The following is a 24,509-nucleotide window of genomic DNA, read 5'->3' as shown; positions in this document are numbered from 1 at the left end:
TAGCAATGCTAAAATAAGATTTATGCGATACTTATTAAATATTTGTAAATACACTAAAGGAAAAAAATAACATAATTTAGGCAATAAAAAACTCAATCTAAATTGCCGCATCCTTAACCTTCATTTCTACAGACGATGACCTATAAAATGGACCAAAACTGACGTATTCCTCCATTGAATCGTAGAAGTGTTCATTGGAAAGACTTTTAACTATATCTTTGTCATACTTCATCATCTGCTTAACCATGTCATATTTAATATACAACAACTCTTTATTAGAATCACTATTGAAATTCAGAATTAAATCTCTTAATTTGTTGCTTGAACATAAACTTGAGGATATAGACGAAAAATGTGGTATCATTAATGCCAATAAGCGATATATTAAAGTCCTATTCTCGGGAAATGGTTTTGATATAATGTCAGTTAGTATAATTGGAATGAGTTTATTTTCAATTAATTGCTTAAAGTTAAAACTAGTTTTTAAATTATTAATGATATCCTTGATCTCACTGGATTCAAAAAGAACAACCCATGAATTTAAGGATGCCAGTGAAATATCGGAATTTGAATTTGTTAAATAGTCGAGCATTTTTTGTATTGATCCCTCCCATTCACTTATTAGTGATTGAAAACTCGAATACTTGGTTGTAAATAAACCCCACGAATTAATTGCACAAATTGTTTTATTTAAGTTATTATTCTGACTAAAAGATAACATAAATTCCTTAAATATGTTTATAAATGATTTATTCAACATATTCAAAACGTTACTTGACATTTCTGGATGATTATTTATTATTCTTGAAACTAAGTATGTAATGGATATTTTAATGTCATCATCAAACATCGGGTCTATCAAATCCTTGATAAGTAATTCAGGTGTTGAATTACTTACAATAAATTCAATACCCCACTTGTACTCACCCATATCTTCCAATAACTTTATAGACACAAGCTTAAGAAGGATATCGTCCGTAAAATATTCTTTCAGCACCAGAGAATAAATGCTACTCTTTTTTTGGCAATTTTCAAATAGTTCTTCTGATATAGATCCTATTGATACATATGAATCTAATATTCTAAGTCTTGCTTCATCTTTCAGAGATGAAAAATCTGATTTTATTATATTTAACAATTTATCGTCATATACATATTCTGGAAAACTGATTGCAATTTGCTTAAGGGACTTCGAAGCAGATTCACCAATTGATATATCCTTATCTTTAATTAGTGTTCCTATCAACAAATACAACCCATTTTCACATAGTTTTTTACATGTTTTAGTATTATTTGAAATAGAATATATCATGTATGCTATTAATAATCTTATATTTGTATCTTGAGATGTTGAGCCTTTTCTTAATATCTCAATCGATTTTTCGTTATCTATTATTATATCATCAATTACACCAAAGGTTGTAAGACGTTTGACTACTTCAATTATTACTGAGATATCATCCTGGTTTTTAGTTACTAACAGTGCTTCTAAAATTTCACTTATTGTTATTTTGCTTGCGAGGTTCTCATAAGACTCCATACAAAGTGGGGAGGAAAGAAAATCATTCAGTAACTTTTTTTGACATTCAGTTAATGTATTTATCATGATTTCTTTTTTTAAAGTAAAAATAGACAAAATAACACTACAATGTACTTGATCTCATTAATACAAATTCACTTTTATACATTTCATTTAACCCCTTATTTATTTGCGCCAGCAGATCAAAAAATCACAGAAAATCCAATACTAGAACTAATATGAAATCCTTAGTTTAATTTTTTAATGGGAAATTAGATGTAAACAGTGTTACTATTAAAAACAATTGAAATAAACTAAACCAAACCACCTACGTTTAAATACAGTAGCAATACATCGATTTCGCACTTTATATTAACAATAGGCTAGTTAGTGTAACATGAAGTTAGACAGAAAAAAGAGATAAATATGTATTTTAATTGTACGAGTAGAAATAACCTTTCTTTTAATACTAAATGAAGAATTTTTAAACCTACATATGGTTCTTAGTATATTCCACATCTAATATAACTCCTTACATATTTATTTTTGCCAGGGTGAATTAACGAGCAAACGGTGTAACACGAGCTTGCTGTCTTAGATACAGGCGTGAACATTACTCATTGTATATTCATTCTTAATCTTTTTTTTCTCTCTGAATTCTAAAAAAATAAGAAGCTAACTGAATTACTCCGGTATTTGAATAAATTAATATATTAAAGATAGCCACTATTTTCTAAACTTTGGTTTACTGAAGTGGAAAAAATATACTACGTTGAAATAAATAAACCGAAATGTTATTCATTATATAATATTCAACCGATAATTTTAATTATAATTTGTCCTTTTGTCTACATTAATTATTCTTTTTATTAATAGTTTAACTTTGTGTAAAAGCCAAATATACCTTACCGCCTTTTTAACATATTCCCAGCTAATAACTAAGATAATAATAACCTATTTCTTTAATGTGTTATAATAATTATGTATTTACCAGAATATTATTTCAACATTTAGTAGGTTAAACCATTATAAAAGTGAATTTCTAACTCATTTTTACATTTTTAATAATAAGTTTAAAATAAATAGGTGAATTACTAGCCAATAGAAAATGATAACTGTGATGATCTTAATAAAATAATTTGATATATTGCGTTATCCTTTTTGTTCATTTTTATAATAAATAATAACAAACTTGGTTTATTTTTTTGTATTATAATAATATACAAACTAGAAATTAAATTTACGGACTAAATTACAGTTGAATGTTTTAATCACCTTACAAATTTTTATACTGGAAACGATTTTTCTTTTGCGATTTTCCATTTGCATACTCTCATATTCATGACTAATTTCAGAATTGCTCCATTTTATATATTACTATTAAATTCGACTTTCTGTATTTTCTAACTGTAGATAGTAGTATATATTGTCCACATGCATTCTGTACTGTATGGCACGCAGAAAGTCATGCGATGACTTGTGTTAGTTATAAAGTGTGAATTTTTCAGTTAAATTTATTTTTGATGATTATAACTGAATAAAATTTGGAATTTTCATTAATATTTGGTTGTATTTAACAAAATTAATATTTATATATGAAGCAAGTATTTAAATATGTGCGATAATTTTAATTTTAAAATCAAGGCATTTGAATCCCGCATGTTCATATACACTAATTAAAGATTTAATCAATATGGACATTTTTTAATGAATGATTAAATACACAACAATGTAATATATTATCGCATATATAACTTTTAACTGGTATATTTACTATGAAAATAGATTTAACCGGAACATTTTTTAAATAGTTTATGAGAGTAAGACAAAAAATGTCAGGTATTTGTTAATATCTTGGAGAAAGAAACTAGTCACTTCTTTGTTTATTTTCGATCTTCTGTTGATAAATATTAACGATATCAAAATGCAAAGTAGCTCAGGCGTAACTCAGATTTACAGCTTCTTGTTTCAACCATTTTAGAATTTAGTCTGATTGATGAGCATTAAGTAAAAACAATACCATGGGAACAAATAATGTTATAAGGAGATTTGATTCAATAATAGCTGTTATAAACCAAAAAAATTGAAGGTTTGTTGACATATAGATATAAATTTTAACATTTTGATCTAGTAAATAAACAAAGTGAAATAGTATTTTCTCTTTAATTTAAATACAAGTATTCGGAATAAGTTCACTAATTGAAGTATAAAGAATGATATTTTAATGATTTTAGCAAAAAATAATGTTAATATTTTGAAAAAGAGTGATATGATGTTTAAATTAAGCTATAATCCTATACATTTTTTTTAATTACATCAAACCGGCAATGTTAAATGTGGGGTACATCAAATAATCCAAGTTAATGTAAAAAAAGTAAATTTAACACAAGGAGCAATCAAAAACAAAAAGATTAGATTCCGTTAAAAATAAGAATAAAACATTAATCATAGTTACTATTACTATAATTAGAATAAATTCCAGAAAAATAATTTCAATAATAAAGTTTATTAGTAAATTCATTTTTTTCAAATACACAACGAACATATGGAGGTAACATTAGATGATTACTTTTCAAAACAAAAAAAAAAGAAGAGTGACGAATGTATCAAAAATAGTGAACATAAAAATTATGAGGGAGAAACAAAAGTAGAAATGAATTCAAAAAAGAAATTCTCAAGGTTACATAAAGTACTGAGTGATGATGAAGAAGTGGAGTACAATGAAGGTGTAAAAATGTGTAACAAAAAGAATGATAAATTAATTAACAATAATATTTCAAATAAAAAGGAGAGCCCAAAAAGAAATGAACAAAATAAAAGAAAAGACAATATAAATAATGATGTATTATTAAAGGGTGAATTTGATGGATTAAGTATTGTTGTAACTGGTACATTTTTAAATAATTCAAGATCAGAGATAGAAAATATGGTTAAGATACTAGGTGGAAAGCTAACATCAGCAGTAAGTGGTAAAACATCTTATTTAATAGCAGGAAACATGTTAGAAGATGGTCGTAATATAGAAGAGGGAACTAAGTATCGCAATGCAATAAGTAAAGGTATAAAAATACTATCAGAGGATGAGTTTATGGAAATATATTCTTCTTTTAAAAATAAGGAGGATAAAGCATTAATAGATAATAACAATAACAATAATATTAATGTTATGAGAAATAATGTTGGTAATAATAATGAATTATGGACAAATAAACATAAACCAGTAAGTGTAGAAGATGTAATTGGAAATGGGGATGTTATAAGAAAATTGCATTCGTGGCTTGCTGATTGGAACAGTGTAGTAATACAAGGAAAGAAAAAACCAACACCAAAACCAACATTTTCACCAGGGATCCGTTTTCCACAAACGGAGAATATAAATGCAAGAGCTGCATTAATAAGTGGACCACCAGGTATAGGTAAATCAACGGTAGCAAATTTAATAGCTAAAAAATGTGGTTATATACCTATTGAAATGAATGCAAGTGATGACAGAACCAAAGAGATAATTGAAAATTTATCAGAAAGTGCAATAGGTGGTTATTCCCTTTCAACATTTGCCAGAAAGAAAGAAAATAATGATATTAATGAAAATGTAGGCTTAAATATGAATATGTTATTAATTATGGATGAAATGGATGGATTAGGAGGAAGCGATAGAGGTGGAGCAGCAGCATTAGGAAGATTAATACAAAAAACAAGATGGCCAATAATATGTATCTGCAATGATAGAATGAGTGAAAAAGTAAGAAACTTGGCCACAAAATGTTATGATTTAAAATTTATTAGACCAACAAAAAGTCAAATAATAAAAAGAATGCAGGCGATTGCAAACAATGAAGGTATGAATATAGAACCAAACGCAATAGAATTATTATGTGAATCAGTTGGTAATGATTTAAGGCAGATATTAAACGAATTACAATTATTATCATTAACCAATAATAATGTAAGATTTATGGATATGAAAAAAGAGGTATTAAATAATATAAAAGATGTACAGGTAACATTGGATATTTTTTCAGCAACTAAAAAATTACTAAATTCAACAGAATCATGCAACCTAACATTGTCACAAAAATTAGATTTGTTTTTTATTGATTTTGATTTAATGCCGTTATTATTACATGAAAATTATATAACGGCAATTTCAATTAGAAGTAATAATAGTAGCTACAACAGTAATTTATCTGGTGTTGAACACACAAAATATATATTAGATTATGCGAACTCTTTTGTGGAGTCAGATTTATACAATTCAAAATTAAGAGCTGACAATGAATGGAGTTTACTGCAAGATATTGCGCTTTTAAATTGTTCATTTAATGTAAAGAATAACGGTTTATTTTTAGCTAGACCAGAATTCCCAAAGTGGCTGGGTAAAAATTCTAATAAGAATAAAAATAAAAGATTACTGAGTGAGATAACTTCGGTGATAACTGTTGGAACTGGTGGTAACTGCTCAAGTTCAAAAATACTGAGAATATCAGGTTATTTAGATTTGTTATATTACAGAGCCACAGAGCCTTTATTGGATAGTAAAATGGACATTAAAGACGCTATTGATAAAAGTATAACAATCATGAACGAGTATTGTTTAAATAGAAATTATTTGACTGAACATATGTCTTCCTTAATGTTGAAAAACCAAGTTAAAACATATGATCAAGTAGATAGTAAAGTAAAGTCTACAATGACAAGAATAATAAATTCAACAACACATATGGTTAAGTACTCAATTCAATCATCTAAGAAACAAAGAATAGATAACAATTTTGATTATAGTGGCAATAAAGATAAAAATAGTGAAGAATATGGTCAAGTATTTGAATATGAGGATGATGATAGTGATGTTGCTAGTAACAATAATAAAAATGGAGAAAATAATCTGGGTTCATTAATTAAAGTAATAAAAAAGACAAAATCAGCGAGTGGGAACAGCAATAATAGTTCAGGTGCAAGAGTAGGTACTAGAGGAGGAAGAGGCAATAAAAGTGGAGGGGGTGGTAAGGGTAGAGGGGGCGACTCTTCACCATCTGCACCAAAAAAAAAGTGACGTCAACATCATAAAAAACATAATTTAGTACAGTGAAAATAGTTTATATATAATTAATCTAAAAACAGAATATTTATAACAAATATATATGGGGAAAATGTTTAAATATAGACTCACTTAAAATAACACAAAAACTAGTATATTGTTTATTTATTAATACACATACTTTATCTTCGTCTTCTTGACTAGTGAATTTTACATGCTTCATCACCATCATTAGTGGATACATCAGAATCAGCATCTTCATAGTCGGCAGCTAGTTTTATAACCTTACTATTGAGAGTTTCGGGTGAACCACAAATATTATATTCGGAAGTTGAAGGCTCCAATTGAGAACCTCTAACACCAGTCGTTTCTTTGGTCGTTTTTGAAGTAGGAAGGAGTTTATACTCAATAGTTTTATAATAATCAGAAATTGTCGATAATTCACTGATAAATTCATCTTTGAAATACTTAATAACATCTTTAATGAATTGCTCTTTGCAGTATTTTAAACATCTATGTCCACAGTCTTCATATACAATAATGCCGGCATTAGGTACATATTCATTTAATATGACAATAGATGATGATAAAGGACACAATTTGTCTTCAGTCCCCCAGAAAAATAGCGTATTTACATTCGATAATCCAAATTTGTGATATATTTTTGCATTTCCCCATAAATCAGTACCCAAAAAAACTTGCAAAGCAGTGAGAATTATTTGTTTACAATAATGCTTTGCTCTAAAATCGAGTTTAGGTGATTTCGAATTTTCAGTAAGTGGATTCATTATTTTACTACATAGCCATGTGGGAGCATATATGTTTGCAAATAGTTGAAGAGGATAATTAATAAAGCTATATCTCAACATACTTCCAACTTTTTTTTTAAGTAGGCCAGGGGGAGCATCCAATACGAGTTTATTGATATGTTTTGAAAACCTCTCTGCAAATCTCATTCCGACAAAACCTCCCAATGAAGTTCCAATAATATATAATTGTGGATCAAAGTATTCAGAATGAATTTCAAGTTCATCAACAGCAGTTATATTATAAAGACCGAGTTTTTCTAGTATTTCAACAGTTTGTTCTACATAGTCGTCTATTGTGTACTTTCCAAAATTTTTAATATCTGATAGTCCGTGACCATAAAAATCAAATCTTAACGACCTAAATCCCTCTGCTGCAAGTGCCTTCGATATTGCAGAACAGTCAGAAATAGTACCCATGAAACAGTGTAAACACAATACTATTGGACCTTCATCAGACATTTGTTTTAAATCGTAGTTTACCACTCCTCCACTAAGCTGTATTTTATTACCTACCTCGTAATAATAGTGTTCAGGGATTACATTTTTATCACCACTTTCATTCGCTGATGAAAAACTAATGTAATTGAATGTTAAAATGCATATTGTTAAACTTAATATTAGTTTTATATTGCTCATATCCTCAGTTTTCCTTTAGATTGCGGAAGTAACTAGTCCCTAAATCCTAGTTTTTGGGTGAATTATTAGGATGGAAATGATAATTGGAAGGTAAAATGAAAAATATTATAGATATAAATGTACGTGTATATTTGTTTTATTTTTTTCTTTTTTTTATAAAATTAAGGTATACCAATATAACTACATTAATGCTCTATAGCAGTGCCAATTGGCGGTACTGCAAATAGTTATATCTCTTCGAAAAAAGTTCTGAACAAGTAGATTGGGGAAAGTGGTACTAATTTGATGTTGGGGCAATAATATTTAAATATTCTGCAATTATAAACATAATCCTGTTTGGTATATATCTACGTGTGGTTTTCCAGTTTTTCAGTACTACCTGCATACATTTTTGAAAAACAATACCTGCCGTTTTATATGTGAAATTAGGGTAAAGCTTCTACTATTTGATTGTACAATGTGTCATCAATACATTATATGAATGAACAAACGACTCATTTTCTATTACTAAAGCTAAATAATATTTATAAATGTACCAAATTCATTTTTAAGTTCGTTGTTAAATGTAATGAGTTAATCTAATTGCTAAACATGAGTCTGGCGGGCTCCCGAAATTTAACATTTTCTTTGATATATAACTAACTGTGTAAAAATAGTGGTTTAATACGTATAACATTTGTAAAAAAAGTGCATATACACAAAATATTATAGTAATTAAATGTATAACATAGTTACAAATAAAAACAAATTAATAACACAATAAATTAGGACGTATTTTATTATTGAAAATACCGATAATAATATTGGCATTTGGATTAGTACTAATTTATTGTACTAGTATTTGATAAGCATACAAATAAATGATTATATAATATATTTGGAAATATCTAACTTATATTGTGTAAAGTAAATAATATAATATACATTTAAGTGGTTTAATTTAAAAGTTACTAAAATGAACACAAAATATAGATTTAGGGAGGGAAAATATATGGAAGGACCAAATGGAAGAATTAATTACGTATTATCTTTTCCAGATGGCAAAAACAAACACAATTACAATAGTCCACTCGTACTATGTTTTCATGGTTTATTAGGCTCATTGTCTTCATATAATAGATTTGAAAAAGAATGTCTAAAAGAAGGGTTAGCAGTATTGATGATGGATATGCCTGGACATGGCTTATCATACTGGAGATATTTTGGTAGTTTAACATTGGACGATTTCAGAAAACAAGTAGACACAGTATTAAATAATCTAGGTTTAAATGAATTAAAACTATATCTAGTTGGGATGTCAATGGGAGGTTTGTTTTCAATACATTACGCAGGAGTATATCCAGATAAAGTATTGAAAGTAGCAGCGATGTGTCCGGCAGGATATTGCAGAGAGCCCAATTACATACAAAAAATAATCTTGAATTATTTTCCAATATGTTTGTATATTTCCGAAAACATGTTCCCCACATATTTATTCACAAAAAGAAAGGATTTCGAGGATGATTACTACGATCATAAGAAGGTAGATGAAGATATAATCGAGTCTAAATTTTTTAGACATAAATATTATGGTAGGCAATTAAGAGCAACATTCTCGAGAGTTGTCACCGGATTCGACTTCTGGAACAATGATGAAGTTTATGATAGATTCCTAAAGCACTATATTTCGCAGAGGGGAAATAATGGCGTCTGTTTTTATTTGGGCTTACATGATGAATTAGTTACTATCGAAAATATAACTTCAAAGTTATCCAAGTTAGTTCCTAAATCTAGAGCCATTGTATATGAGAAATGCAAACATCAAGTTTTGGATGAACCAGATACCATTATTTCTGATATTATAGGCTATCTTAAATTCGGTTCTAGTCAAGAATACTACCAAAGTATTGGTGTATCCATTGACTCCATTAAAATTGAGGACAGTCAATCAACCGTTATTTCCCAGTCCAAGTAAAATTAAACAAAGTATACATTGCACACACTAGAATGTGATTGTCACTTTTATTTGTTCACCGAATCCAAATAACTTCTTATCTTATTTGTTTCTGTTTTCCTTTTAAAATGAAATAACTATAGTTTGAAACGAACAAGTCAATTTAATAGTTACTGATGATTAAAGATGACAATGTAAACACTAAGTGCCGTTTCTGTTACTACTTAGATGGCAGAAGCGTTACAGCCTTTCCCGAATGGCAATACAATAACCCAAGTGATCTTGCTTATTGTAGAGTTTGGTCATCATAATAAGTACCTTCGGGAGGTTGGGCAGTTCTTCTGTTAGAATTAGAGGCCATTTCATGCCTCAGTGCAATTAGAACGTTCTCAATGAAGAAGTTCCTTTGCCAGTGTCTTAGCACAGGAAAACTTGAACTGACTCTTCCGTGTGAATCAACACAACCCAAATTAATTTTTGTGTTGAACTTAACTGCGGGAGCTTCGTCAGGGTAGTTTGGACCGCATAAAACGGTTAGTGAGTAAATTCTATTCTCAAATGTGGTCTATTCGATTTATTAAATAATTTAAATTAGCAAAGTTAATGGTGAAATTAAGTATAACTATTATTGCTGCAACAAACTTACATTTGGAGGGCCAAATATTGTGCAGGCCCAAGTACTTAATGTTATATCATCATGTTGATCAAGTCCCCAAGAAACACCATCGGTAGCCTGGCCTTTTTGGCCACGTTCTAACTCATCCAAAAGTCTGAAACTCCTAGGAACTATAACTTCCTCCATCTCTTTAAAAAAAGAACCGGGTAACTTTTTGTGTTACTGCACCGAACTGTCTTATGTGTATTTTACTGTATTCTCGAAAATTTATCCATCAAACTAATAAATTCCCACTTTTATCACCTTTTTGTTTCCTCTCTCACCCTTGAGTTATAATTTCAAATGGGCATATATAGACAAACATGCAAAAGGAAAGAATATGTTTGCAAATGAATATTCATAAATGTATATTTACGTACATATATGTAAAAATGCTTACATATATACGTTCACAAATACTTGTTAAAATTGAATGTCTGAGACAATCAAAAGAACTAATGTGTATAACGTATACAGTTTATATATTAATATTCACAATAGATAATTTTTTCCGACTATTGTAATATTTATTTTAATTTCCCATAGCCAAAAATTATTTATACATCAAATATATTGTTATTTATTATTCGTATCTGAAATGCGTTTTCACAGAGGGCCGCCTAAATATTTGGCGGTCATGCTGAGCGGTGTGTGTTATTTATTTGTCAAAAAAGTCAGGCAAGGGGGAAGAATATTCATAGGTAAATGATGTCATGATTGAATTAGTGTGTGATTATGAATTTTATTGATGAATATCAATATTTATGCTATCATCTTTTGGGTAATATCGTGATATTCACTTTATTATGGAGTGAACATGGCGCAGATTCGCGAATAGCTAGTGACAGACCGTAGTATGATTGAAGTGTGTGGGATTTAAGGCCGAATTTCCCTTGTAAATCTAAACCAAATAATAAGCGAGAATAGGACAATAATATTACCAGTAAATTACCTATATTGTTGTATGCAAAACTGTAAAACGTAAAAAATATAATCAGCGGGAGTGGGGATGTGTATGGTTTAGGAAAAGGGATAATTGAAAGGCAGATGAACAACAGGTTAAAACAATAAATTTACGAGTATAAAACAAATGAAATTAGCATAAGTTTTAAAGTGTTTATTCTAAATAAATTATTAAAAAGTATGGATGAATAATGCAGAGCTGAATAATAAAAACGCTAATTAAAATTAAAAAGAAAAAATATACTATTAGAATGTGGGGCGGCTAAATTTTATTATTAATAGTAGGGTAGATTAAATAAACATGATAAAGAGGGAAAAAGCGAAGAAAAAAATAGTAGGTAGTAATAAACAATTATTGAATAAACAAATTAATTTATTGTTGGTTAAATACAATAGTGAGAAAGTATTATACTGTTTGTAATAATCACTATAGTGGTAGTAATAACAATAGTGGTGAAAATAACCTTAGTTATTGCTATTGAAATAAAAAATAGTTAAAAATTATTTCTTGATTGATCAGATAAAAGAAATGATTTAGAGAGTTTTGAGTAATAAGGTTAGGAAAATAGAATAAATAGATAAGTGTATTACAGTGAAGTATAAATATATATTATATAGATATATAGGTAATATATACTTAAATTTTCTGAATAAACAAGTTATCAATAATAGGGGACTTAATATATTAAAAAGACAGAAGTTATGTCGGAAAATAAAGAGAATGGTAAATTTGAAAATAATAAGAATAACAATGATGATATAAAGAATGTTGAGGTTAAAATAGAAAATATGGATTTGACGGAGGAGGATGAATTACTAAAAAATGAGATAGACGGTCTGGTAGAAAATATACTGAATATGAAAACCGCAGAAGAGTCAAAAAAGAGCTTAGAAATACTTTCTGAAATGATAAAGACATCGGCAAGCACAATGACATCTGTTCCAAAAGTGCTGAAATTTTTAGGATTAAATTACGATAGACTAAGGGAATACTGCGATAATCAAATAAAATTGGAAAAAAATAAAGATAAAAAGAGTGAATTTTTGACATTGATGTGCGAGATAGTGTCTATATTGTCAACAACATTATCAGATGTAAAAGAAAGAAGAGCATTAGAATACAGAATAAAGTCAGGCAATATAGAGGGAATACTAAGTTGGGGGCAGGAATATATACGTAATATAGTAGGGGAGTTGACATTAGAATACAATGATAGAGTGATATCGAAACAGGACAAAGACGGTATTGAGAAAGGATTTATAGAGGACACTAATTTAGAAGAATTATTAAAATTAGTAAAATTAATGGTTCCTTATCAGATAGAAAAACATCGTGAATTAGAGGCAATAGACTTGCTATGTGAGGTTGAACAAATAGAATTTATACTTGAATACACAAACAAGATAAACATGGAACAAATGGAAAGAATTGTACTTTATCTTCAGCAATTGTCCAACTATTCAATATCATCAGACGAACATGATTTGTATTTAAGAATTTGCTTTGAATTATTATTAAGTTTTAAAAGGTATACATGGGCAATAAACGTAGCTCTAAGGCTTGATGGTCAAAGAAGCAAGGATAGAGTATTTTGTGTATTTGACAAGGTAATACAAGACTTTAAGAGGAGCAAGGATAAAAATTGCGAAAAAGTTTCTTGTTTAAATGTGATAAAACAAATATGTTTCCAACTGGCGAGATTTGGTAGTAATATACTAGTTGAAGAACTACATGATAACTTGACAAATAGAGGTTTCCTGGATCTATTCGACGATAATGAATTGTCCAATTTGGAGAGTATATTTTCAAATGAACAACTAAGTAAATATTATTCATTTTTGGCAAAGGAACTGGATGTATTAGAACCCAAAACTCCGGATGAGATATACAAAACTCATTTAGAGGATGGTAACAGTAGCAATTATTCGAATAGATCAATGATGGTTTTAGACACGGCAAAACAGAATTTAGCATCAACTTATGTAAATGCACTTGTTAACGTTGGTTTTTGCACCGACAAACTTGTTTCTGATGATGAGTCATCATCTTGGTTATACAAGAACAAAGATTCAGGAAAAATGGCAGTAAGTGCATCCCTTGGCGTGATTAACCTTTGGAATATTGACAAAGGACTTGCTAATATAGATAAATTTCAATGGAGTGATGACCCATTTACAAAGGCTGGAGCTCTTATAGCTTTTGGTCTTATTTCAGTTAGAATCAAGAACGAATGTGATCCATCTTTTGCATTACTTTCAGAATACATTAATCCAGAACAAGAAAGTATTGCCGATGATAATTTAGCGAATAAAGATGAGAAAATGAATGTAGAAAAAGGGGAGGATGTTAAAATGAGCGACGAATCTGAAACCAAAACGGACAAGAACGAGGATGAGAAGAAAAATGACAATATATCTATAATAAAAACGTTAGTTCCTAATTACACAATTAGAATGGGAGCCATATTAGGACTTGGTTATTCATATATAGGAACTTGCAGAAATGATATATTAGAATTATTAATACCGATACTTATGGACCCATTTTCTAGTTTAGAATGCTCAGCAATATCAGCTCTTTCACTTGGACTTATATTTTCTAGTTCTTGCAATAAGGTTATAATTGAAGCTGTTTTGGATTTATTGTTAACACTTAGTTTAACGGAGTCTTTTTGTGAAGATGGAAGTGGCGGAAAGGACAATGAAGGCGATAAAAAATCATCACAGGGAGGTTCTGCGAGCAATAGCAGTCCATATCTAGATGATCCATTGGGAATACTTTATGGTTTATGTTTAGGTTTGCTTTTTTTGGGTAAAAGAGAGTCCTGTGAAGCAACTTTAGATGCACTATCTGCAATTACACATCAAATAGGTTCGCATTGCAAACAGACAATAATAGGATGTGCATATACAGGATCTGGTGACGTGCTTAAAATACAAGAAATGCAAAGAATACTCGTTGAAAGGACTGTGTCAAAGGGAAAGAAAAACAATGATGATAGTACTGATAGTGATGAGGATGATGAATCTGATATGTCAATATTAGTAAGCGTATTGAATATAGCACTTATAAGTTTAGGTGAAGAAGTTGGAATGGAAATGGCATTAAGAGCTTTGGACAACGTATTGCAGTACTCTTCAGTATATGTAAGAAGAGCAGTTCCTATAGGAATTGCTGCTTTGTCAATAGGAAATCCCAAACCTGTAATTATAGATACAATTTCGAAACTAACACATGATTCAGACCCAGATGTTGCACTAAATGCAATTTTTTCACTTGGTTTGGTATCAGCTGGAACAAATAATGCGAGAACAGCTAATTTACTAAGACAATTGGCTTCTTATTATGGCAAAGACAAACACGCATTATATGCCATCAGGATATCACAAGGTCTGCTTTACATGGGCAAAGGTTTAGTCACTATTAATCCAATCTACTCTGACAAGACACTTTTAAATCCTATTACACTAATATCTATGGTTTCTACTTTGAATCTTGCATTAAGATCTAAAACTATATTTTATGGAAATTACCATTATTTAATATTGACGATAGTTCCCGGTATACTACCTAGATATTTAGTTACTGTTGACAGTAATCTGTCGCCAATTCAAACTCTAGTTCGTGTTGGGCAAATTGTGGATACAGTTGGACAAGCCGGCAATCCGAGAAAAATTACTGGATTCCAAACACACAATTCACCTGTATTAATTGGTTACAATGAAAAGGTTGAAATTGCTGCTGATGAATTTACTTCGATGTCTGACTTTATTGAGGATATTGTTATTCTAGAAAAGAAACCAGAAAACTTAGTAGAGTAAATTTTGTTCTTGTTTAATATATATTTGACAGGGTAAAGACAGATTTATTAGCAACAAATACTTAATAATAAAAATATTAAGCAAGCACGTTTACAACCGGTAGCAAGTTACTATTTATGTAACATAATTTACATCTACGTGTTTATCTAATTTTAACCATATAATCGTTTATTTTAATAGTAAAACTTTGTTTTTTTCAAATAACGTTGTTTGGCCACTTTTCTCCTGTAGTTGATACGCTAAAAAATAAGACTCATTTTCCCTCACTCCTCTCACCTATATCTAATTCAAGTAGAATGTTGAGTCCATAGAGCAAGTGAATAAAATTCATCACATTTTTTAGTATCCCTAGTGGTATTAATATATATCTATTTATTAATGATAATACATTTATGTTATTCCCATCTTTACCATTTAAAATAAAATATTGCATGTAATTTACTATCCACATTAATTCGTTGCATGCATGTAATGTAAATAGAATTATTTTATTTGAATAATATATTTTTAATGGTTTCCACATACCACTATTTATATTTTTGTGAGAACCAATTCCAGATATAATGCTTGAAATCATGTATATCCAATGTCCAGATATATCAATTAATAATAGTATTAATGCACACTTAAAAAAAGAATCATTATTGTGATATAGTGATATATTTATAACTATCATTACTATTGTGCTGCATCTGTCTGTTATCATGTCTAGCAATGCACCGAATTTTGTTTCTTGTTTAAATAATCTCGCAAAGTAACCATCAAAGGCATCTAGTATCTGACTTACACAGTAAAAAAGTACAACCAACAAATAATTGTATTTATTATAAATGAAAATTGGTGTCAATCCCAATATAACTCTAACGTAGCCTATATTAGTAAAATAACAGGAAAAATCAATGAAGAAAAAGAACAAAAGTTAATGCATTGTTTTGTTAGCTGTGTTTTTCAACTTATAAACGCTTTAGCCATACCTATCAAGTTAGGAATAAATGTTAGTACATCTTTTTTTCCTATTTGAACGTTCATATTCAATTTTTAAGGTGTCTTATTAACTATATGTTCGCCCCTTAAATCAGCTGATACTATCAGTTGAATATATTTGTTCTCAAAATTCTTAGTACTAAATTCCAAAATATACAAATAAATCAATATATTATATGCATAAACTCTTTATAACAAAAAAAGTAATACTATGCAGAAATTTAAAAAAAAGCGAATAAATAGAATATTAGTGTATTTTCTAATTTCACCTTCAAACATACTTACATTTTTATTATGCCCAGTACCCGCCAAAGTGCCTTTCTCCCCACATCTTTTTTTGGTACGTAAAGGTCAAGTACAGACAAGTAAAGTGATTAATGCCAAACATATTCAATATAACAAGTGAATAATAAAGGGGAGGTTTATTTAAATATTATCAGAAATTTACAATAAGAAAGCTCCTATCAAAAGAGACAAAGTATAACTGTGTTCTGCTTTTTATTGAACTACTAACATGTTCAAACCAATTTAAATAAATGCAATACTAATACCAGCACCGATACATGATAAATGTAATAATGAAAACAGTAAAGTGGTTGTCACTTCAAAAAATACTAACATTTAAAAATTCACTCAATAAATTTGTTCAAACTAAACAAAAATTCTAAAAAAATAAAAACACTTTATCCATTGTTAATAGTATTTTACATTATTCATCAGATAAATTAGTAATTGAAAAAAATGTTGTTCTTTTTGTTTATGTTCACACAAATAATACTAGCTTCTCGTAATTAATGATATTTATCTTCAAAAGGTAAATAAGGAAACGGAAGATAATGTATTTCCTTGTTCTAACATACACAATGTTAATACATTAAAAAATACGGCATTCCCTTGATTTTTCTTTTATTCTAAATAATTAAACAATGAAGAATGAACAAACATTTAAAAACAAATATCCACCAATGAACAATACAAACTCCAAACAAACGAGAACATACCAAAAAACTCATTTTCTTCACAAATGATTCTTTTCAGTCCATTTTAAGTATTCCTTTTCGGACCTGAAATATAATCCAACTTTAAAATGTAACGATAACTTATATTAAATATCACAAAATAATATAAAATAACATATATTTAGACAAAATATGTTTTCCGTGCAATTATTTACAAATTTATAAATAATATTATCTATTTCTCTATCAATTAATCTTTTCCATTTATGTTTATCTTTAATTAGTGCCTTGAAATGCTTATTTCTGCGTTTATGTCTGTAAATACATCTAAACTATTTAATATCAAATAAACGGTAAATAATAATCATACAAATTAAATATTAAAGGAAGGAGTGCTGTTAATATTCTTGCGAATAGTCATTTCACTGAACTTGGTTTGGTGCAGAACTCTTTTATTATTTGTCTGAATTTAGTTTTATTGGTTTGTGTAACTGTAACAAAAGTTAATTGTTCAATAAAGTCCTTAATTGTATCCGACAAATATGCCGTTTTTACTGAATGAGGTATGCTGTTTTTAATTGAATATTTATCTAAAAATTCATTTTCTTTCAACATTAAATTGATTGATTCATTTATTGAATTTGCCACTAATGAATCCACATTTTTTGACACATTTGTAGTATTAACTTTATAATAATTGCAATTATAATAATCTTCTATATCTAAATTTACATATCCACAATTATTAAATGAATATTTTAATGACTTAAATTCTTCAGATATTATTTTTGATTGAATAAATAATCTCATTGGCAGTCTCAAAAATGTTAATTCCATAATTTTTTTAAACTCCCTTTTATCTAGTAATTGTTTTATTTGTATTAATATATCAGATAATATTGAAAATGATTCAGAATCACAATGAGGATCCATTAATGTCAAAAATATTGTTGACATCAATTCTATTCCCCATATTGTTTTATTAAAGACATTTAAAATTAATAACTTATTATTTTTACCTAAAATAAAATCTCCCAATAAATATTTTAAGGTTGTTATTACATATCTTTGATTAGTAATTAATTTCAAAGGTGAAAAGTGATTTGTGCTAGCTTTTTCGCAGTCTCCAATACTACTAAAACCATTTTGACTTTTATTATTATTTCCATCAATACAATTATTTGTATTAATATTACTAATGTTGTTTTTATTATTGCCACCGTTTTGATTATCATCAAATACTGAATTCTCACATAAATTAACAGTATCTTTATTCTTATTATTAAAATTACCATTGCTAAAGTAGTTGATATTGTCATTATGGAATGAAATATTCTCATTTATTTCTAATCCATACTCAACGCCACCTGTTGGTGATAAAATACTTGATGCGCTAACGTAAGATCCTGTATTGCTGTTACTGTAACCTCCAATACATGTACTCTGATTTTCTTCTAAATCCAACAAATTACCATTGCTATTAATGTTTATGTAATTAAGATTATTTTGTCCGTGGTTATTATTACTAATGTTATCATATTCAATTCCACTATATTCTTTACAAGTAAAACAATCTCTAGAAGAATGATTTTTGCTATTTAATTTATTGTTGATTTTATTCCTAATGTTCATACCGTTTATGCAATCCTCATCAATAATATTCATTAAATCACCTATTATGTCTCTTATTTTAATTTCACCATCTGTATTATTGTTGATAACAATACCAGCACCATCTTGGTCACATAAAAAACAATTGTTATAACTTTTATTGTTAGTCACATTCTTATTATTCGGATCTGAAGAGTAATCAAATACACAGTTACTATTAATTCTTAATAATGAAGACAATGACATATCATAGTAAAAATCATCATATGACTTTAAATAGTTATCAACTAGAATATTATTTTCTTTATTGTTTACCATACTTTCATTCTTTTCCAGAGTTATTTTTCTTTTAATGTCAATTACATTAGAATTTTGTATACCTATACATATTAACAATGTTAGTGTACATCTTGAAATAATATATTCCATAAATGAATCTATGTCAAAGTATATTGATGAACCAACTATACTCAATTTATTGTAATTGCTATTTGCCTCACCATAGTCTTTAATGTTTGTTAAATTATTTAAAAACAGTACCAATATTGAACACAATAAATCATTATACTCAAAACATGTACAATAATTGTTGCTTTCAATCGGTATTACACTTCCTTTTTTCATATCGTTACAAAGTAATATTAGTCTGTCCAAATATTGACTTCCAGAGTCTCTTATCAAATTCAAGTAGTTTTCACCATCATTATTACTATATATTAAATTTAAATAATCGCCATGATTCTGAGTATTTGTATTTATTGAACCAACTGGATTTATTGAAAATAAACCTAAATAACCAATAATAGGATTAATATCAAACAAATTAAGAAAATATATACAAGATAATATTGGTTTTATGTATTTTGACTTATTACATTCGTTTATATAAGTTATTTTAATCATCATAACTGACAATGGTAATGTTATATTTGGTATTGCATTACATACACAATTTACCTTATTATAATCGTATTTTCCGATATAAAAATTCTCTTTAAATAAATCAATGAGGTTTTTATTATTGCTGCTACTTTGATTATAATTATTATTAACATTTTTATTTGCACAGTTCTGCATTTTTGAATGATAATGTGGATCTGTTCTTGTTCCGTCAAAACTTAAATACCTATATATTAATGCTATTATTGGATGAATACCTTTCTTACCTATTACTCCACTTCCCCTTAAATATGAAATGTTATAATCACAACCGCAACCATAGGAAATATTATTAATTTGGTCTTTTTCTAAGCAACTTTTATCCATCCTATTTTTTAAAAACTCGCACTCATCAAATCCAATATAATTGTATATCTCAAGCAACAAATCCTCTTTTGAATTTTTCGTGAAACAATTTTTACCATTATTCATATAACTCAGTAACCTAGATCCACCACTATTAAAGTGGATATCTTTATCTGACGTATCTTCTATGTTTACATTAAATCTATTTACACCATCAAATACAAGACAATCACACATACTATTATTAGATTCACATGTTATACATTCATTTGGGAGTTGCATTACACATGACAACAATGATGTATATGGATGATATATTATTAAAAACCATATTGGTGATATCTTTAATGTAATATCCAATATCAACTTCACCTTTAAATAATGATTATGTATAAATATATTCGTTATGTAGTCACAAATATCATTAATATAATACACATATTTATCATTCTCTCCAGCTTTTCTGTTCAAAAATAAGCGACCACAATATTCTAACATGTTTAAATTATCAAATTTATCCGCCCCTATTGTTAATAATATAAAGCTATATGGTCTATATTTAGATGGAAAAATAGATGATATGAATATCTCCAAACCACATATTAACAAATAAATCACAAATAGTACATTATATAATTTGCGTGATAATTCATCGAAATTCCCTATTTCATCATTTTTTACTAAAGTATTCAATATTATGATTAAATTGTCAAGTAATAGCATGTATTTATTTAGTATTATATTTACGTACTTTTTCCAGCTTAGTATCCCATATTCATCTTCATTATTGTAATAGTGACATCTACCAATATTTCTATCCTTGTCAACAAAATGTGATATACATATTCCTGATGATACTATTAATATTAAATAACTTTCCAATGTCATCGTTGGAATATTGACATCATTTCTATCATTTGAAAATAAGTTTTCCAATAATTCAACACAGTTAACTATTAAGTAGTTAATTATATCGCTATTATTTGAGCTTGTCTCATGTTGAGATAGTTTTAATAATGCCAAAGTGCCAACGTGATCTTGTTCCAATGATAATGGAAAATACAAATCCTCTTGTGGTAATTTTAATGATTTAAATATATAATAGAAACTTTTTTTATATATTTTAATAGACTTATTTGTGAACCAATTAGAGTTTACTCCTATCAGTGTTATCAATGTACATAATAATTGTCTAAAAAGTCTTTTATATATCTCAAATTCTTCATCTTCATGATTATGGTAATTAGTGTAGTTATTAGTGCTATTAATTTGACTAGAATTATTATTTTCAAATAAATAATAATTAATATGATTGTCCATTTCCTCCATTAGTTTAAATATTTTTAATACTATTGCATCGAACAATAATCTTGTAAATTCAAAATATTTTTTTTCATTGCAAATTTGATTACTTTTAATATTGTTTACACAAAATCTAGAATTTAACAAATTTTTTTTACCATAAATATTACTCTCGTCATTATTAATATAACTCCCACTAGAACTATCAGATTTATTGTTATTATCATTGCAATAAAAAGGAATATTTCTTGATGAGTTCAACCAATTATTAACATACTGTAGTAAATAGTTTATTTCGTAATCATTTTTATATAATATATTAGATTTATCTTTGTTATTGTCTTCAGATAAAAATGTTATACTACCTCTTTTTATTATCGCACTAAATGCATGCAATATTGCTTCTAGACGAATGATGAAATTTTTCTCAAATAAATTCAAATTAATATATTTATTATTTGTATTTCTATTTAACATTAATATTTTGTTTTTCTTTCTGTCAAATATTAGATTATGACCATTTAATTTAAGAAATATATCTCTCAAATACAATTGAAAAGAATATAATGGCAATGAATAACTTATATTATTCCTATAATAAAAATAATTGAAATAGCTGTTGTTACCTTTGTTAGTTTTATCACAATTATTATAAACTGGGAAAAATATAGTATTTCTAACAATGTCTCTTATATTTTCTCTTGTTTTTAAATGAATCAATCTTCTCTCAAAACGAGATATTGATTTATCATCTATTTCATCACCATTTGTATACAATTCACATGGAAATTCACCTAGTGAAACGACAGACCATACAAAATATCTTACCATATTTACAAAACCTATTTCATTAATATCTGGGCACTTTAAAGTATTTTTATTACTTTCATTCTTTTTTATTATGTATTTATATAATAATTTGTACTTATTTAATGACATTTTTGATATTAATGATTGCAAATAGTCCACACATAAAGATGATAGTTTTATTGAATAAGATAGACTTTCCCAAGCTAAAACTGAGGATGAGGTATATTTTTTTGAATCATTTATTATCATATAAGATAAATAACTGTATAAGTTGTATATATTATTTCTATATTTACTCAATATTCTATGGAAATTATTTTCGTTGATTATTATTTTTGTTCTTTTAGTGCAATTATCGTCAACAAAAAAGTCTATACTTAACAACTCCTTTATTATTATACTGTATTTGCTATTACTATCCAAATCTTTGATATAATCAATATTTCTGTTTTGACTATGATTGTTCTTTTTATTTTCACTTGTATAGATATTAATTTCTGGAATTAATGTGGTCGGAACGTCATAATTTAATTTATTGTTTTTAATGATACTTGAATATCTGTTTATAGTTTCAAATATTATATCAATTACGCCGTAGTTTAATGTGTAGGTCCATTCTTTATATAACAAGTAATTGCTACAGTCGATTTTATCTTCATTAATCTCAAAATTTAATGGAATCCCCAGTAAATCATATAACACAAGTAAAGGTGATATTGTACTTGAAAATATTTGAAAGTATTTTGTTAATACTTTAAACCAGTTTGAATCTTTTGATGAATAATTTAATCCTTTTAAATATTTCGATGAACTATTTAATGAGTTTGATATTATTAATGATGAAATAAATAATTTTTTTGATACATTCATAATATGTATAGAATTTTTATTTGCAAAAGTCAAATAATTTGAATAACTCGATAAAAAATCAATGATTATTCTTGTAATTTCATTACTTATTGAATCATTGTAAATAGCTAAAGTTATTAGTTCCATTGTTTTTGGAAACATTGAAATGAAGCAAGAATCCATTGAATATTCGCTTATCCTTTTTAAATTAATTTCTTCCGAGATTGATATCCATTTCAAAAATAACTCTACTAACAACGGCAATATATAATTTGAAAAATTAGATCTTTCACTTTTGTTTTCATCCTCTTTATTAACATTAAAGTAAATATTTATCATATTATCAAGCAAGCTGAGAACATTAATTGATAATAATAATATTAAGTTCTCGATATCAGATTTTTTATTTGGTGATAATAATGTTGGTCTTTCATTTATGAATTTGTAAATGTTTAAAACACTACCCAGGTACTTAATATTTGAAATAAAACTTCCAAAATCAAATCTATCATTTGATTTGTATAGTAAATCGTCGTCTAACTCTAAATTGAGTTTCAAAAACGGATAACTAGGATAATTAATATCTTTGTTGTTTAGAGATGCCACTCCATTTTCGCATTGAACAATAGTCTCATTAGAATGTTTTTCTATATTATTTATTGTATTGCTAAAATAGTAATACGAATTACTTGACAATATTGATAATAAACATGTACAAGTATTCATTAAAGTGGTTAATTTGTCGTTCTCAGGATATATTGTTTGAATATATTCCGTTAAGTTCATACTTAATTTAACCAATTTATTCTCAACCTTTCTATTTATGTTAGATAAATAACTTTTGTGTTTTATTAGTGATCTGCACAAGTCTTGAATTACAAAAATAATAACGTTAATATCCCCTTTATTCTTCAATAATGTTTTAATAATGTTATATAAGAATAATATTGAATCAGGATTTACCATTAGTTTTGATAGAAACGATTCACTAGGATATTTATCGTTTAGTCTAGATAACAAGTAATTTAACTCAAGATTTGAAAAATCTTTTACCTCGAGTTTTCTCACATAACGGCTCGCCTCTTCTATATACTCTATCTCTTTGCTAACCACATTTCTTGAAAATGATATTAATATTGTAGTATCTACATTTGTAGGCCATCTGTTATTTTCATTGTTATTACTATTTACAATCTGGATTTTTCGTTTATTTATACACCGTTTCTGCATGATAAGTTATTATTTCTTGATTACAAATGAATATAATTTATATTTTTATTAAAAAAATAATATTCTCACACTTAATATCTTGGTTACTCACACATACATCAATATAATGATGAAAGTTATATTAGAATACGAAAGTATTTTAAG

The 24,509-nt window shown here is 27.6% G+C and overlaps 8 protein-coding genes across 8 annotated transcripts; 3 read left to right on the top strand and 5 right to left on the bottom strand.

Annotated features, from left to right (window-relative positions):
• Positions 1-97: 97 nt before the first annotated feature.
• On the bottom strand, positions 98-1,606 carry FG379_003239 (uncharacterized protein; the record flags this gene model as incomplete). The annotated part of the gene is made up of 1 exon (XM_067328897.1): positions 98-1,606. One exon carries the CDS (start codon positions 1,604-1,606, stop codon positions 98-100), a length of 1,509 nt encoding a protein of 502 aa, XP_067185037.1.
• Positions 1,607-4,064: 2,458 nt separating this feature from the next.
• FG379_003238 (DNA replication repC1) lies at positions 4,065-6,572 on the top strand (the record flags this gene model as incomplete). The annotated part of the gene is made up of 1 exon (XM_067328896.1): positions 4,065-6,572. One exon carries the CDS (start codon positions 4,065-4,067, stop codon positions 6,570-6,572), a length of 2,508 nt encoding a protein of 835 aa, XP_067185036.1.
• A 185-nt stretch (positions 6,573-6,757) lies between these two features.
• Positions 6,758-8,002, bottom strand: FG379_003237 (hydrolase; the record flags this gene model as incomplete). Its single annotated transcript, XM_067328895.1, has 1 exon — positions 6,758-8,002. The coding sequence occupies one exon, from the start codon at positions 8,000-8,002 to the stop codon at positions 6,758-6,760; it is 1,245 nt and encodes a 414-aa protein (XP_067185035.1).
• A 955-nt stretch (positions 8,003-8,957) lies between these two features.
• Positions 8,958-9,956, top strand: FG379_003236 (aminopeptidase; the record flags this gene model as incomplete). Its single annotated transcript, XM_067328894.1, has 1 exon — positions 8,958-9,956. One exon carries the CDS (start codon positions 8,958-8,960, stop codon positions 9,954-9,956), a length of 999 nt encoding a protein of 332 aa, XP_067185034.1.
• A 265-nt stretch (positions 9,957-10,221) lies between these two features.
• FG379_003235 (ubiquitin-conjugating enzyme E2) lies at positions 10,222-10,737 on the bottom strand (the record flags this gene model as incomplete). The annotated part of the gene is made up of 2 exons (XM_067328893.1): positions 10,222-10,500; positions 10,582-10,737. 2 exons carry the CDS (start codon positions 10,735-10,737, stop codon positions 10,222-10,224), a joined length of 435 nt encoding a protein of 144 aa, XP_067185033.1.
• Positions 10,738-12,255: 1,518 nt separating this feature from the next.
• On the top strand, positions 12,256-15,375 carry FG379_003234 (26S proteasome regulatory subunit S2 (RPN1); the record flags this gene model as incomplete). The annotated part of the gene is made up of 1 exon (XM_067328892.1): positions 12,256-15,375. One exon carries the CDS (start codon positions 12,256-12,258, stop codon positions 15,373-15,375), a length of 3,120 nt encoding a protein of 1,039 aa, XP_067185032.1.
• A 253-nt stretch (positions 15,376-15,628) lies between these two features.
• Positions 15,629-16,404, bottom strand: FG379_003233 (uncharacterized protein; the record flags this gene model as incomplete). The annotated part of the gene is made up of 2 exons (XM_067328891.1): positions 15,629-16,245; positions 16,350-16,404. The coding sequence occupies 2 exons, from the start codon at positions 16,402-16,404 to the stop codon at positions 15,629-15,631; spliced, it is 672 nt and encodes a 223-aa protein (XP_067185031.1).
• A 1,331-nt stretch (positions 16,405-17,735) lies between these two features.
• FG379_003231 (uncharacterized protein) lies at positions 17,736-24,365 on the bottom strand (the record flags this gene model as incomplete). The annotated part of the gene is made up of 1 exon (XM_067328889.1): positions 17,736-24,365. The coding sequence occupies one exon, from the start codon at positions 24,363-24,365 to the stop codon at positions 17,736-17,738; it is 6,630 nt and encodes a 2,209-aa protein (XP_067185029.1).
• Positions 24,366-24,509: the final 144 nt, after the last annotated feature.

The sequence above is a fragment of the Cryptosporidium bovis genome (genome assembly GCF_009768925.1).
Source record: "Cryptosporidium bovis isolate 45015 chromosome Unknown contig_6, whole genome shotgun sequence".
Lineage (NCBI taxonomy): Eukaryota > Apicomplexa > Conoidasida > Eucoccidiorida > Cryptosporidiidae > Cryptosporidium > Cryptosporidium bovis.
This window is presented reverse-complemented; position numbering and strand designations above follow the sequence as displayed.